This window comes from Littorina saxatilis, linkage group LG8 (assembly GCF_037325665.1).
Source record: "Littorina saxatilis isolate snail1 linkage group LG8, US_GU_Lsax_2.0, whole genome shotgun sequence".
NCBI classification, from domain to species: Eukaryota; Metazoa; Mollusca; class Gastropoda; order Littorinimorpha; family Littorinidae; genus Littorina; species Littorina saxatilis.
In genome coordinates, this window is record NC_090252.1 from 4,879,234 (window position 1) to 4,896,733 (window position 17,500).

Here is a 17,500-nt window from a genome sequence, read left to right on the forward strand (position 1 = left end):
GTCGGAGAGGAAAAACTAGTGGTCTCCTGCGCGGCTTGAGGGAAGAACGAATTCCGGTGAAAGTGCTGAAATCAAGTGACATGGAGGGTGTGAGAGACGTGGCAAACATGACCGGGCCGGACCAAGTGATAGCGACAGACAATCGCGTTGTCCAAGGCCTTGAGAGAAAGGTAGTTGTTTGCGTGGGTTCTGTGTCCGTTGGCGACGATCGAATGGGGCGACTGAAGTCCGCATCGCGCTGCACATCGCAGCTTGTGTGGGTGGAAGAGGTGCGCGAACAGACTGATTCGTCTGGTGAAGACCACAGCGGGTAGACTGTTTGTCGAAGTTGCACGAGTCACGGCTAACACAAAACGGCAGCTTTAAAAACTACCTTTTCCAGCGGTGAAACTGATAATGTCGTCTTGAGTGGGAATACAGTTTTGAGAGAATCATATTACTCGCCTGAAGTCTTCAAATAACTTGCACATCATTTCTAGTGTGGGTTGAAGGGGCATACAAACAGACTGGTGAAAACCCCAGCAAGCAGACTGCTCTTCGAAGTGACTCAATTCGATAAAGCCTAAACACAATTAAAACAGCAACAGATATAAAACAGCTTTTCCTGTAGATGGCATCTGTATTGAGTTCTTGAAAAGTCTTGCAGTTTAGAAAACAAAAGCGGCAAATACCCTTTTTGTCTCCTTTCATACGTATAATTCTGTCAGTAAACGATACATTTCCTGTACTGCCGTTTTGATACCCAGTTGTAATAGTCTAGCATACCTGTTCAAATCTGAACACATAATCAGCTTTTACGAATTTCAAAGGTGTAATTACTGTTGATTCTTTTCGGACTTGAACTTTCACGGACAGTATTGTTTCACTTTGGTACAAAAGACTTGATTTTTTCTCTATACATTCTGCTTCTGGTCACACAGTGTTCCTTGTCTTATGTCTAGTGGACTGGGTGGCCGAGTGGACTGGGTGGCCGAGTGGTAACGCACTTGCGCTCGGAAGCGAGAGGTTGCGAGTTCGACCCTGGGTCAGGGCGTTAGCAATTTTCTCCCCCCTTTCCTAACCTAGGTGGTGGGTTCAAGTGCTAGTCTTTCGGATGAGACGAAAAACCGAGGTCCCTTCGTGTACACTACATTGGGGTGTGCACGTTAAAGATCCCACGATTGACAAAAGGGTCTTTCCTGGCAAAATTGTATTGGCATAGATAAAAATGTCCACCAAAATACCCGTGTGACTTGGAATAATAGGCCGTGAAAAGTAGGATATGCGCCGAAATGGCTGCGATCTGCTGGTCGATGTGAATGCGTGATGTATTGTGTACAAAATTCCATCTCACACGGCATAAATAGATCCCTGCGCCTTGAATATGTGCGCGATATAAATTGCATAAAATAAAAATAAAAAAATAAAAAAATAAATCCCTGCGCTTAGAACTGTACCCACGGAATACGCGCGATATAAGCCTCATATTGATTGATTGATTGATAGTTCAGTTTTAATTGCCATGCAGTTGAGATATTGTTTTGGTAAACAATTTGGCATTAAATACTAATCATATTGCTTTTAAACCAAACCATATAACTGCTGTTTCATGATGAAAATTGCTGCAATATTCGGTGCATGGTCCGCTTGTCACAGTCTCTTACATTGTGATGTATGGGAACAACTTACAAAAACCAACACTACACACACACACACACACACACACACACACACACACACACACACACACACACACACACACACACACACACACACACACACACACACAACCGATTTGTCTTGCAACAGTTTTTTTTATCATCATATAAGTTTACATTAAAACATACACACTGGACAATTGTATAAATATCATTTGAATGCCGTTTTTCTTGCAAAACATTCCAAGGTCTTGTAATAAGTGCAATAATAATAACTGATTTGTTTTTCTTTGTTATCCTCCATCCGTACTCCCACAACTTGACACAACTAAACTGAATGCTTCTTTCGTTCTTGTTCTTTGTGTCAATCAATTTGGAGCAAGGGATATATTTGTGTCGGTCACACATATGTAGCATATAGTGCCTTTTATAACGTAGTGATAGGTAGAGGGAGATAATGAAAGACATTGAGATGTATCAAGGATAGGCGAGGAGACGTTCCTTGCCCGACACAATGTAAATATTCTCTTTCCTATGTACAATGTTCATTCTTTATTATATTGTTTTAACTCTAATGTAATTAATAGCTCCTGTTAAATTCAATTAACTTTTCGTGATGGCCTCTTCAAGTTGTAAATAATTTGGCTTGAAAAAGTCCGTGCTTATTTTCCTGTTAATGGACGAAGTTTTTTTTTAAAGATTTTGTTTTTAATTTCAAATCCAAACGTTACACCACAATGACTTTTATATTCCAACAGGGCAGCTATACATACTTGATTTACTATGTGGCCTTGAATGCAAAACTTATGTCGAATGTGAGATTAATCGCAATTAAGTGTTATTTTCTTAATTGTTGATTTTCGCCACATTCAAGAGAAAAAGAGGATTAATTTAATAATCCTCTGGCTTGCAAAATAAAAAGCACAGTTTATGAATCAAAAGCGTATTATCTTTTTGTTTGAAGGTGATATGGAGTATTGTAACTGTTTTTATTTAGTGACAACGCTTGACTTTTAATCTTACAAGCTTTGTTTGTATCAGTCTTCCAACATTTATGAATTCCGGTTTATTTTCATGCATCAACATCGGATTGTTAATAAAGAAACGAAAAACTGATACATTTGTGTATTTAAGGAGGTTCTGGTGTGTGTGTGTGTGTGTGTGTGAGTGTGCGTGTGTGTGTGTGTGTGTGTCTGTGTGTGTACGTGCATGTGCATGTGTGCGTGTGTGTGTATGTGTGTGTGTGTGTTTGTGTGTGTGTGTGTGTGTGTGTGTGTGTGTGTGAATGAATGAACGGATTTACATGTCCCAAGGGACATAATCAATTCTATTGGCAATGGATACATTGCATCATGTAAGCATCAATAATGCCCAGGAAAAGAGGAAAAGGAACTTTTGTGGATCGACAAGCTATATTTCCAATCTTCGAAGAGTTTAACACGTTTCAAACAGATGCGTCATTTAGGAAGCACCAAGGTATGAACTATGTAACTGCGTTTCAATGAACATTCTGTTTATGCTTAAATAATTTATAATTTGTTTAAATTGGACTGAATTGAAGTCAAGGAGTGAATGGCTGGTGAAAGAAACACCAAAGAATCAAGTCCAGAAAAGGCTAACGCTTCTGTTCAACGACAAGCAGACATGAACAATCAGGGCAGTAAAATGCAAATACTTTTTGTATCAAGTGTCTTGACAAAGAGAACTCGAAGTTCAAAAGGTGGCTTCAAAACATTTGTAATAATCATTTCTATTCATAAACTCATAAACACAATTCAAGCGACAATACAGTGGGCATACAGTTGTGTAACCTAAAACAGGAAAAAGAACACGAGAAGATACCTGTCTACAAAGCTAGCACAACTTACTCAGACATTAGGTGTACAGGGGCACAACAATGAAATGAAAATACCTTTCAGTAGATGTACTGTATCTTTTTTACATTTAGTCAAGTTTTGACTAAATGTTTTAACGTAGAGGGGGGGAATCGAGACGAGGGTCGTGGTGTATGTGCGTGTGTGTGTGTGTGTGTGTGTGTGTGTGTGTGTGTGTGTCTGTCTGTGTGTGTGTGTAGAGCGATTCAGACTAAACTACTGGACCGATCTTTATGAAATTTGACATGAGAGTTCCTGGGTATGATATCCCCATACATTGTTTTCATTTTTTTGATAAATGTCTTTGATGACGTCATATCCGGCTTTTCGTGAAAGTTGAGGCGGCACTGTAACGCCCTCATTTTTCAACCAAATTGGTTGACATTTTGGTCAAGTAATGTTCGACGAAGCCCGGACTTCGGTATTGCATTTCAGCGTGGTGGCTTAAAAATTAGGTAATGACTTTGGTCATTAAAAATCTGAAAATTGTAAAAAAAAATCTTTTTTTTAAAACGATTCAAATTTACGTTCATCTTATTATCTATCCTTTGCTGATTCCAAAAACATATAAATATGTTATATTTGGATTAAAAGCAAGCTCTGAAAATTAAATATATAAAAATTATTATCAAAATTAAATTTCCGAAATCAATTTAAAAACACTTTCATCTTATTCCTTGTCGGTTCCTGATTCCAAAAACAACAAGTCGCGTAAGGCGAAAATACAATATTTAGTCAAGTAGCTGCCATTTTTCAGCAAGACCGTATACTCGTAGCATCGTCAGTCCACCGCTCATGGCAAAGGCAGTGAAATTGACAAGAAGAGCGGGGTAGTAGTTGCGCTAAGAAGGATAGCACGCTTTTCTGTACCTCTCTTTGTTTTAACTTTCTGAGCGTGTTTTTAATCCAAACATATCATATGTATATGTCTTTGTAATCAGGAACCGACCGGGAATAAGATGAAAGTGTTTTTAAATTGATTTTGACAATTTAATTTTGATAATAATTTTTATATATTTAATTTTCAGAGCTTGTTTTTAATCCGAATATAACATATTTATATGTTTTTGGAATCAGCAAATGATGGAGAATAAGATAAACGTAAATTTGGATCGTTTTATAATTTTTTTGTTTTTTTTACAATTTTCCGATTTTTAATGACCAAAGTCATTAATTAATTTTTAAGCCACCAAGCTGAAATGCAATACCAAACCCCGGGCTTCGTCGAAGATTACTTGACCAAAATTTGAACCAATTTGGTTGAAAAATGAGGGCGTGACAGTGCCGCCTCAACTTTCACGAAAAGCCGGATATGACGTCATCAAAGACATTTATCAAAAAAATGAAAAAAACGTTCGGGGATTTCATACCCAGGAACTCTCATGTCAAATTTCATAAAGATCGGTCCAGTAGTTTAGTCTGAATCGCTCTACACACACACACACACACAGACAGACAGACAGACACACACACACACACACGCACATACACCACGACCCTCGTTTCGATTCCCCCTCGATGTTAAAATATTTAGTCAAAACTTGACTAAATATAAAAAGATATGATATGTTTGGATTAAAAACACGCTCAGAAAGTTAAAACGAAGAGAAGTACAGAAAAGCGTGCTATCCTTCTGAGCGCAACTACTACCCCGCTCTTCTTGTCAATTTCACTGCCTTTGCCGTGAGCGGTGGACTGACGATGGTCTTGCTGCGTTGCATTGCGTTCAGTTTCATTCTGTGAGTTGGACAGCTACTTGACTAAAGTATTTTCGCCTTACGCGACTTGTTTAATGTGTAAAGTGTCCACAATTACATGTTTTGACTGCGGAAATAAGGCTATAGTTATATACTTCTTCCTTTTCTTCTTCTTCTTGATGCTCGCACTGTACAGTCAGCGAGACGAAGCACGGTGGCCTAGTGGTAAGGCGTCCGCCCCGTGATCGGGAGGTCGTGGGTTCGAACCCCGGCCGGGTCATACCTAAGACTTTAAAATTGGCAATCTAGTGGCTGCTCCGCCTGGCGTCTGGCATTATGGGGTTAGTGCTAGGACTGGTTGGTCCGGTGTCAGAATAATGTGACTGGGTGAGACATGAAGCCTGTGCTGCGACTTCTGTCTTGTGTGTGGCGCACGTTAAATGTCAAAGCAGCACCGCCCTGATATGGCCCTTCGTGGTCGGCTGGGCGTTAAGCAAACAAACAAACAAACAAACAAACAAACAAACGAGACTAACGATGCTGTCTTATGCTCTCTGTCGGTCTGTCTGTCCGTCTCCATTTGGCTGTCTGCCTGTCTGTTTCTATCCTTTGGTAATAAAGTTCAGTTTCAGTTTCAGTTTCAGTTTCCCCTGTCTCTCTTCCTCACCCCCTCTCTCTCTATCTCCAACCGCGCCCCCCCTCCCCCAACCCCTCTCCTTTCTGATCATCCAATTTTGTTCTTTCAGTGTTGAATGTGTTCATAAGGTGGCTTTTCGTAGGTTGCTTTTCGTCAGCTCCAAGGCTTGTGTAGGAATGATAGTCGTCAGGGCAGTCAGCATTACGCGGCCTAAGACACGAATACTGGTGAAGCAGCCGATCTTCACGCTCATAAAAAAAACCCATCTCAGTGTTAGGCATTTCTGTAGTGAAACTACAGGAGAAGCTACTGGAAGGGTATCTATCATGTGTTAGAGAGTACAAACTCTCAGACCATCGGAAACCATTGCCACGGTAACGTAAGCAAAACTGCTGATCTCGTTTCTTGAGTAAGGCGCTTTTTCTTTATGATACAGGAAGACTTGTTTTGAAAATGTGAAGGCTGTGTGTGGGTTGTTATGCAGTTTTGCTGATTGAAAGTGTTACTGTCAGCTCTTTATCTCACGTTTATCCCGTGGTAACAGCTCAAGATAGGCAGTTTGCAACTTATAACTAAAATGAGATAGGCAGATTGTTCAGAAACCAAAGAACGTTTTTCTCAAAACATCAAAAAATGACATAGGCAATTATCTTATGAGCGTGACGCGATGTTTGGCTGTTGTCTGAAAGTGGAGGTAAACCAGAGTGAAATGGTAATCAAGGTACTGTACACTCTCCTCTATTATTTCTCAACCACAACAGCTGATGTATCAACAATCAGACAATAAAGCTTTATTGCAGTGATTTGCATTGTTCTGTATTGTATTGTATTGTATCGTATTGTATTGTATTGTATTGTATCATAATTATTGTATTGTATTGATTTTATTTTTGTTTTTAACTTTTGCTTTTCGGTTAAAATTCCTTCTGTCTGACCTGGCTTTGTTTAGTTTATATGAAAGCTTCCTAGTGTGTGTATTTGTTTTGCCCGTATCATTACGTTTTTAATTACTCCGTCACAGGTAAAGACAATTAAGATGGAGGAAATATATAAGAGCGTATAAATGTGAAACTACACAACAGTTTGCCGCAAAAGAAGCAGTTTAGTTTTTAACTGAATCGACGACCATGACCGCGAGAACATACACCAACACGTGCCTGCAGAAGACAAGACTGAAAAAGAAAAGGAAGGAATGAAAAAGAAAAGGAAGGAATGAAAAAGAAAAGGAAGGAGAAAAATCAAACACATACGTTTTCCCATCCCATTTTATGTTATGTTATTATAACTGGACACATGCCAAAAATGAGGGTTGGTTCATACGTTCGCTTCTACTGAAGCTTGAAGGTTCATTGTGAGGCTAGATTGAGGTACAGTGGATTCCCTAGATTCTTCAGATGGTCACTCTCTGCAAGGGCAACAACTGCGTCGTCCTCCTCTTGTGCAGGTGTGTCGGGAAAGAATTCCACATCCACGTCTTGGGTGTTCTGCGTTTCAGAGTCTGGATTTGGTCTGTGACAGAGCTTTCCTGCAAGCCCGGAGACAAAGTCAAACCGCAATTACAACTTTGGTTTAAGCAAGATTTTATTCTGAAAACATAGGGTGGCATATATTGTACAACAGAAATAATTGGGACCACACATCAAGCTAAGCTTATACTACAACTTTATAATTACAACTTTGGTTTAAACAAGATGTTATTCTGAAAACATAGGGTGGCATATATTGTACAACAGAAATGATTGGGACCACACATCAAGCTAAGCTTATACTACAACTTTATAATTACAACTTTGGTTTAAACAAGATGTTATTCTGAAAACATAGGGTGGCATATATTGTACAACAGAAATAATTGGGACCACACATCAAGCTAAGCTTATACTACAACTTTATAATTACAACTTTGGTTTAAACAAGATGTTATTCTGAAAACATAGGGTGGCATATATTGTACAACAGAAATGATTGGGACCACACATCAAGCTAAGCTTATACTACAACTTTATAATTACAACTTTGGTTTAAACAAGATGTTATTCTGAAAACATAGGGTGGCATATATTGTACAACAGAAATAATTGGGACCACACATCAAGCTAAGCTTATACTACAACTTTATAATTACAACTTTGGTTTAAACAAGATGTTATTCTGAAAACATAGGGTGGCATATATTGTACAACAGAAATAATTGGGACCACACATCAAGCTAAGCTTATACTACAACTTTATAATTACAACTTTGGTTTAAACAAGATGTTATTCTGAAAACATAGGGTGGCATATATTGTACAACAGAAATAATTGGGACCACACATCAAGCTAAGCTTATACTACAACTTTATAATTACAACTTTCTAGCAAGCAAGAAGGTGACAGGAGAGCCGTTTAAACAATGTATTTATCTTCAATCCATTCATGCATCCAGTCATCAATTCCCACAGTTACCCAGCTATCAACTAGGCATTAACCCATCCATGTATCAGCTGTCTATTTAATACAGGCAGGTCTATATTTACTGAAAATTAGAACAATTCCCATGGGGAAAATTCAACACGTGTTTTGAAACATGAATATGTGTAACAAATGTGCGATCATTCAATTTTCAAAATCAAAAAGTACATACACTGTTTTAAGTTTGTTTGTTTGTGTGTTCGTTCATGGGCTGAAACTCCCACGGCTTTTACGTGTATGACCGTTTTTACCCCGCCATTTAGGCAGCCATACGCCGCTTTCGGAGGAAGCATGCTGGGTATTTTTGTGTTTCTATAACCCACCGAACTCTGACATGGATTACAGGATCTTTTTCGTGCGCACTTGGTCTTGTGCTTGCGTGTACACACGGGGGTGTTCGGACACCGAGGAGAGTCTGCACACAAAGTTGACTCTGAGAAATAAATCTCTCGTCGAACGTGGGGACGAACTCACGCTGACAGCGGCCAACTGGATACAAATCCAGCGCGCTACCGACTGAGCTACATCCCCGCCCACTGTTTTAAGTGACTCAGTATTAGGTAATATAAATGTTGCCTGATTGATCAATAATCAAATTTCTAATGTTATTGTTTTAAGTTGAAATCTAAGTGTCAATAAACTCTTCCTGCTCTAACTTCCTGTCGTTTGTGTTCGAAATCTGTCAATCTGAACACAAACCAACCTCACAGTTGTGATGATTAAGTATTTTTTTGTAAATGGATTCAAACAAGATGAAGTCTGAACCCATCGTCTGGCCTGTGGCAAGCAGTGTACAATACTGATGACATGATTGTAATGCAGAGGTTCAACACGCGAACAATCTTCTTCCGCAACAACATAACAAATGTGTGTATGAAACACACGCGCACACACACACACACACACACACACACACACACACACACACACACACACACACACACACACACACACACACACACACACACACACACACACACATAACAACAACATGATGTTTACGATATTCTTATTCAACGTTTCTTTTTTTCAGATGGAAAAGGGGAAAGAATATAGGTTAGGAAATGAAACATACTTGGATGTGATTTGTTCACCAACCTTTTCGCTTACACTTCCACAATGCAACAACAAAGATGATGATGAGCAGCCCTCCTGCGACTGGGCCTAGTACCACGAACCCAAACAATGGAGAAGAAACTGCACATTTCAAATCATGATTATAGTGGACAGGGGCGGATCAGTTCATTTTATGGGGGGGGGGGGGGGGTTTCCAAAAGTATATTGTGAAGATATGGGTGTGAAGGCGCGAAGCGCCGAGCCGACGGCGCAAAGCGCCTAGCCTGCTAGGAGTATCCGGGGGCATGTCCCCCCGGAAAATGTGGAAAAAAGGATGCAAAATGGTGCAATCTGGTGCATTCTGAGGATGATCATTACCAGTTTCAGGCAGCAGATTTTGTCACTGATTAATACCCCAAAAATTGAAACTCAACCCAAAAAAACACACAGAAATATTTTTATTTTTTGGCTGGGGGGGGGGGGGGGGGGGGGTCCGGAAACCCCAGAACCCCCCCCCCCCTCGTCCGCCCCTGGTGGATACAAAACAGAGAGGACATAGTGTAATAATGTCTTCCTTTCCTTGAAGATTGACACACGCGTTGTTGTCTGATCGTCTTTATCAAATCATGATTATAGTGGATACAAAACAGAGAGGACATAGTGTAATAATGTCTTCCTTTCCTTGAAGATTGACACACGCGATGCTGTCTGATCGTCTTTATCAAATCCGGTTTAGAAACGCCAACAGCATCACCACCATTGCTACTACTACCACTACACACCAACAACTACTACGACGACGACGACTACTACGACTGCTGCTGCTACTACTACTACTACTACTACTACTACTACTACTACTACTACTACTACTACAACTACTACTACTACTACTACTACTACTACTACTACTACTACTACTACCACTACTACCACTACACACCAACCACTACTACGGCGACGACTACTACTACTACTACTACTACTACTACTACTACTACTACTACTACTATTACTACCACTATTACTACTACTATTACTACTACTACTACTATTACTACTACTACTACTACTACTACTACTACTATACTACCTATAATTATTAACAAAACAACAACAAATATGCATATGCATTTGGTAAATATCTTTGTGGTGAAGCCGTTTATTTTAAAACCAGTTATATGACCATATGATTATATTGTGTTTACTTGAGGTATTGGTAAACAACAGAACAGACAACACAGACACCCCCGAAAATAAAATTCACAAACGTAAGGTTCCCCTCGTTACCATCGACAAACAAACAACACAAACAAAAACCTCACACACACAACAATCACTCCCAAACAGCTAGAACTGAACAAGCTTTGCAAATCGGTAAAACAGATCATCAATTATCTATCCAAAAAAGTCAAATTTGTTCACCCATCTTGTCTAATGATACCATGGCATGCCAAACAGTGTACTGTCATTCTATTAAGAATTCTAAATAAAGTCTGCTTTGAAGCCGTTTTTATCGGGCAATGAGACACACAACGGTTGTATGACACTGTGGCTAGTCCTCCAACAACAACCATTGCTGCTTCTACCGGTACTATCCTTACCGCCACCACTCAAAACACCATGACCACAACAACAACCATTGCTGCTTCTACCGGTACTATCCTTACCGCCACCACTCAAAACACCATGACCACAACAACAACCATTGCTGCTTCTACCGGTACTATCCTTACCGCCACCACTCAAAACACCATGACCACAACAACAACCATTGCTGCTTCTACCGGTACTATCCTTACCGCCACCACTCAAAACACCATGACCACAACAACAACCATTGCTGCTTCTACCGGTACTATCCTTACCGCCACCACTCAAAACACCATGACCACAACAACAACCATTGCTGCTTCTACCGGTACTATCCTTACCGCCACCACTCAAAACACCATGACCACAACAACAACCATTGCTGCTTCTACCGGTACTATCCTTACCGCCACCACTCAAAACACCATGACCACAACAACAACCATTGCTGCTTCTACCGGTACTATCCTTACCGCCACCACTCAAAACACCATGACCACAACAACAACCATTGCTGCTTCTACCGGTACTATCCTTACCGCCACCACTCAAAACACCATGACCACAACAACAACCATTGCTGCTTCTACCGGTACTATCCTTACCGCCACCACTCATAACACCATGACCACAACAACAACCATTGCTGCTTCTACCGGTACTATCCTTACCGCCACCACTCAAAACACCATGACCACAACAACAACCATTGCTGCTTCTACCGGTACTATCCTTACCGCCACCACTCATAACACCATGACCACAACAACAACCATTGCTGCTTCTACCAGTACTATCCTTACCGCCACCACTCAAAACACCATGACCACAACAACAACCATTGCTGCTTCTACCGGTACTATCCTTACCGCCACCACTCAAAACACCATGACCACAACAACAACCATTGCTGCTTCTACCGGTACTATCCTTACCGCCACCACTCAAAACACCATGACCACAACAACAACCATTGCTGCTTCTACCGGTACTATCCTTACCGCCACCACTCAAAACACCATGACCACAACAACAACCATTGCTGCTTCTACCGGTACTATCCTTACCGCCACCACTCAAAACACCATGACCACAACAACAACCATTGCTGCTTCTACCGGTACTATCCTTACCGCCACCACTCAAAACACCATGACCACAACAACAACCATTGCTGCTTCTACCGGTACTATCCTTACCGCCACCACTCAAAACACCATGACCACAACAACAACCATTGCTGCTTCTACCGGTACTATCCTTACCGCCACCACTCATAACACCATGACCACAACAACAACCATTGCTGCTTCTACCAGTACTATCCTTACCGCCACCACTCAAAACACCATGACCACAACAACAACCATTGCTGCTTCTACCGGTACTATCCTTACCGCCACCACTCAAAACACCATGACCACAACAACAACCATTGCTGCTTCTACCGGTACTATCCTTACCGCCACCACTCAAAACACCATGACCACAACAACAACCATTGCTGCTTCTACCGGTACTATCCTTACCGCCACCACTCAAAACACCATGACCACAACAACAACCATTGCTGCTTCTACCGGTACTATCCTTACCGCCACCACTCAAAACACCATGACCACAACAACAACCATTGCTGCTTCTACCGGTACTATCCTTACCGCCACCACTCAAAACACCATGACCACAACAACAACCATTGCTGCTTCTACCGGTACTATCCTTACCGCCACCACTCATAACACCATGACCACAACAACAACCATTGCTGCTTCTACCGGTACTATCCTTACCGCCACCACTCAAAACACCATGACCACAACAACAACCATTGCTGCTTCTACCGGTACTATCCTTACCGCCACCACTCAAAACACCATGACCACAACAACAACCATTGCTGCTTCTACCGGTACTATCCTTACCGCCACCACTCAAAACACCATGACCACAACAACAACCATTGCTGCTTCTACCGGTACTATCCTTACCGCCACCACTCAAAACACCACGACCACAACAACAACCATTGCTGCTTCTACCGGTACTATCCTTACCGCCACCACTCAAAACACCATGACCACAACAACAACCATTGCTGCTTCTACCGGTACTATCCTTACCGCCACCACTCAAAACACCATGACCACAACAACAACCATTGCTGCTTCTACCGGTACTATCCTTACCGCCACCACTCAAAACACCATGACCACAACAACAACCATTGCTGCTTCTACCGGTACTATCCTTACCGCCACCACTCAAAACACCATGACCACAACTGCAACCACTACTGCAGCTATTTTTCATTTCTCTTATTATTTGTTTAATATTTGTTTTTCTTCAAATAATGCACATGTGGCACAAGGCACACATTGTTATTTGTAAAGAAATGCTTCTTGCTAGATGTTAGTTGGAGCATAGACCATTTATCCTGGACCGCCAACTAGCTCTCTCTCCGCTCTTTCTCTCTATTACGAGGTAGCGGCCTCTCGCATTTAGGAACCTACGCTTACATGGCCTTTCAGAAATCCGGGGGATGTCATATCCGGTGTCGATTGTAAACATGGACGAAGTTGCCGAGGTAAGTTCTGAAAATGCTAAAATAAACTCAGCTAAAGTGCATATGGAACATGTTTTTTGATGAGTTTTGTTAAGTAAGTTTGGAAAATCCAGTTCATTGTCACCTCCCATTGTCACAAATAACTGGAGCGTGCTTTCTTTTCACTGTCTTCGAATAGCTGGCCTTTCAAACCGGACGCTAAGCGCCCCTGAAAGTCGAGCGTCGTAACCTCGAAGGGTCACGTGACGAGTTGGCGGTCCAGGCTATTTGGTCTATGGTTGGAGCATTATGTGCGTTACAGGGTTACTGTGTGAGGGAGAGAGACGTATAAAGTAAGTATATTTACCGGTGATTTTTCCGTGATCACCTAAGGACAGAACAGGAAACACAAATGATAGCGTTTAAATCTCTTACACATTCCGTGTGGTTATACACATTGATATTTGAAACAAGTAAGGTACGTTGGTATTTGTGTATGCTTCATTAAAATAATTATACTACAAAAGCAAACAAAAAGTAACAATTAAAAATGTTAATATTTAATTAACTAGTACATGTCGTTAACGTCTAACCTCCAGATTCTGGAATAAACACAGTTTTGCTTTGCAAAAGACAGTAAAGTACGCGTACGTGCTTTTAAAACAAGTATAGTTATGAACAGTTAATTCTTGTTTGATATTCTGTCAATATGTACTGATTTCTCTCGCTCGCCACAACCAAAGTGGGAAGTAACGGTCATCATTCCATTTAGAAGGAGAGAGAGAGAGAGAGAGAGAGAGAGAGAGAGAGAGAGAGAGAGAGAGAGAGAGAGAGAGAGAGAGAGAGAGAGAGAGAAGTCTGAATATTTTAATGAGTAGGCCTTGGGCCCTTTTCATGGATGATTTTGCTGCATATACATAGTAATGAAATACCTCTGTAATTATCAGGATTATTCTTATCACCTTTCTTGTGAAGGGGATGAATTATGGCTTCCGTCCATACACCAGGGTAAAGTCCTGAGGTAAACAATTTATTGAAATATTTTGTAAGAAACGGCACAACAGCTGTGGCGGAATTCTTGAAGAACTCCCCAATTAAATAATCGGGTCCTGCAGCTTTACCATTCTTTAATACTCTAATAGCTTCTTTTACTTCGTTTTCAGTGATGACACTTTCAAGCGCATCCATGTCATACATAGAGAGAGAGAAAGAGAGAGAGAGAGAGAGAGAGAGAGAGAGAGAGAGAGAGAGAGAGAGAGAGAGAGAGAGAGAAAGAGAGAGAAAGAGAGAGAAAGAGAGAGAGAAAAGGGGAGAGAAAGAGAGAAAGAGAGAGAAAGAGAGAGAGAGAGTTTGTTCTATGACGATGTGCAGTTTACTCCTATTATCAGCGCACTTTCCAGCAGAATAACAATTCTCAGAAAGTTTACTCACACAGGAGGTGCAAGTGCAGTTCCTTCTGAAAGACAGTTCCGTCAGTCTTTCCTCCAACCATCTCCCACGCTTGAAACTGCTCTCCACAAAATGTGTTTTTGACGGCAATTCCTTCTTGCTGCAATGCGCACGTGCATCCAAGAGTCGTATTGCATAATCCCCCAGTGTACGCCACTGTGCAGATGAGACTGTTAGAAGATGGCGCTGCATTTTTCATCACTTTCAGGTAGAGCGAGGTGCATGGGTTTGGACACTTACTGTTATTTGTGAACTGCACTGTGACTGAGCAGTCATCTTCCCGAACAATTCCTGTTGTGTCAAAGCAGACACCTTGAAATAAAAGAGCAAAATATTTTTGTTCTGATGCATGATACTATGTTTTGATTTCAAAGAAGACTTGTGCATGGCGAGACTATTGTAAATACATCATAACAGTTCAGGATAGTGAAAGAATTGCATTAGACATGTTTTTATCCGTCCATCCATCGATCAGTCAATCGAGTAAGCAAGCAAGCATCATTTGACACAAAGTCTGCATTCAGTTTCACGTACTTTTCACTTCTTTCTGGTTGATTTTTGTAAACACAAATGTCTGAATATTGACAGTAGACATTTACAAGGAAAACACATATTACATGACCTATGCAGAAACAATAAACAATGTGATATGTAGCAATATTAGGATTTAGTAAAACAACAGAAAACAAAGTAATAATACTACAGTTTTGCCGACAGCAACCTTTGATCACAGACTACAAAGCAAACAGATACAAACACAGACACAAACAGACAGATCCCCCCTACACACGCACATTGTGCTATTCACGCACCCATCCCCCCCCCCCCCCCCCCCGCCCTTTCAAGGAGGACGACGACAAAACGTTGTACTTACAGGAATCGCATGCCCGGTAGAAGATACAATTTGATAAAAGTAGATACAAGTGGACATTGCTGAACCTGGCCATATTCCTCCTGGGATCTGAAAACACGTCGAGAGACAAAGCTACGTGTGCTGCGAACTTAAAAACGGTGTAGTGTGCCAGCTGAGATTAAGCTACGTTGATTTTATCTGTAAAAAAACCCACAAATCAGTCTGAAGGAACCATTGTTATAAACAGTTTATTCGCTCCCGGAAGAACATAAAAATAACCGGTCACGGGGTAGGGGGGTGGGGGTGGGTTAAGAAACAAGCACGGCCCTCATGCTGAGAACATAGTGACCGCTCATTATATTATGTGTTGCATTTCGTTGGCAGTCAACGCTGAACGGAGGAGGGTAGGGGTGAGGTTTGACTTGAAGGAAAACATGTTTAAACATGCCCGTGTACCTCTTGGGACATAACAAGTATTTGGATGTTAAAAAAAAGAATCTGTTTAAGATCAAAAAAGGTGTCTTTCTAAAAATGTTTGTTTGTGTAATCCCCTGCAAAAGTCAACAGATTTCCCACTTACATAGCATTAGAAAAGCAATCAACAGAAAAACCAAGAATCACATTTATTCAAATAATTTGCTTGTTCACAATGATGCCGATTTGTTAAAAGAACTGTTGCATCCCACAACATGCCATTGGGTTTCTCTAAATATAAAATGCTATTTTCCCTTAAAAACAAAAAAGCATATGAGGGCTACTTGTACATCACGAAGAAACAACGGACATTCGTCCCTTTCTTACCTCTGGGAGATACGTGTTGAGTATCTGGACATAAAATAGAATTGTTAGTCAGGATTTTAGATTATGCCGGTAGTGCGATAATGGTCTTCATGGTTACCAGAACTAACTGCGAATGAGGGATTGTGTGTGTAATTGATATTGTCATGCGTTTTAATTATGTTGGATCACAACCATTCGAACTTGAATTTGAGCCTTTAGTATCTTACACGAAAAAGCTTAACAATTAAGATTGTTTACTTGTATAAGATCTAGTTTCATAAGCATGAAATACACCGTGCGTATTGTATCTTCTTTTTTAGTTTCATAGATAGTGATAGATCCTTTCGAGTCATCTTTCTTTGTGCCTGCTTCCGGCTTGTCACATGAGGGCAAAACAGACATGCGTGTACGATAATTCAACCGAAACAGGGGATGATTGTGTAATCACTTCGTTGCAGTATTAAGCAGCTGTAACTGGAGTACAATATGTGAGGTGTTCGCAAAATAAGTTTCTGGAAAACTAAGGAAGCAAACCATGCAGTCACGTTTGTAATTACAATCAAAGCACTCACGATTTTGTGTCATAAGTTTAGGTCGGTAATTGCTTGTTGAAAATAAGTGTGGACTAAAAAGATACTTAATCCCTCCCCGTGTACACCGTCTTAACACTTTGTACCCCACCTTAGTTGACCAAGTTTTTTTTTAGCCGAGACCAGCTGTGCTGCAGCAGGTCACTCAGAATTGTAGTAACTGTGTAGAAACTGTCTATCAACACGCTGGAATGCAGGCGTTAGATGGACGTTACAGGAAGCGACTGAAGCTAACAGTCTGAGCGGATATATCCGAACCTGGGAGACAATGAGTTAAAAGGGACACTTCTCCCCGGGTACACAGTTCACATCATGATCTCAAACTGGCCTTGTAT

At 40.9% G+C, this 17,500-nt stretch overlaps 2 protein-coding genes and 1 long non-coding RNA gene across 3 annotated transcripts in view; 2 read left to right on the forward strand and 1 right to left on the reverse strand.

The window, feature by feature from the left end:
* The window catches only part of LOC138972583 (uncharacterized), an 11,370-nt gene extending 8,617 nt beyond the window's left edge, over nt 1–2,753 (forward strand). Inside the window, exon 6 of the mRNA XM_070345239.1 lies at nt 1–2,753. This exon is cut by the window's left edge and continues 102 nt beyond it. Coding sequence (XP_070201340.1) covers nt 1–314 — 314 coding nt within the window. The 3' untranslated portion in view covers nt 315–2,753.
* An 8,225-nt stretch (nt 2,754–10,978) lies between these two features.
* LOC138974484 (uncharacterized) lies at nt 10,979–13,850 on the forward strand. Its single transcript, XM_070347201.1, has 2 exons — nt 10,979–13,190; nt 13,816–13,850. Exons 1-2 carry the CDS (start codon nt 10,979–10,981, stop codon nt 13,848–13,850), a joined length of 2,247 nt encoding a protein of 748 aa, XP_070203302.1.
* Nucleotides 13,851–13,860: 10 nt separating this feature from the next.
* On the reverse strand, nt 13,861–15,994 carry LOC138974939 (uncharacterized). Its single transcript, XR_011458456.1, has 3 exons — nt 15,817–15,994; nt 14,925–15,254; nt 13,861–13,881 (listed from the first exon to the last, which is right to left on the reverse strand). It is a non-coding gene; the product is annotated as an uncharacterized lncRNA (long non-coding RNA).
* Between the last annotated feature and the right edge of the window lie 1,506 nt (nt 15,995–17,500).

What these genes read in the sequence shown, in the direction of transcription:
- LOC138974484 (XM_070347201.1), top strand. Translation starts at nt 10,979, where the DNA reads ATGACCACAACAACAACCATTGCTGCTTCTACCGGTACTATCCTTACC. An exon ending in AACCATTGCTGCTTCTACCG is followed by an intron (nt 13,191 to 13,815) that starts GTACTATCCTTA and finishes TGTGCGTTACAG; the next exon opens with GGTTACTGTGTGAGGGAGAG.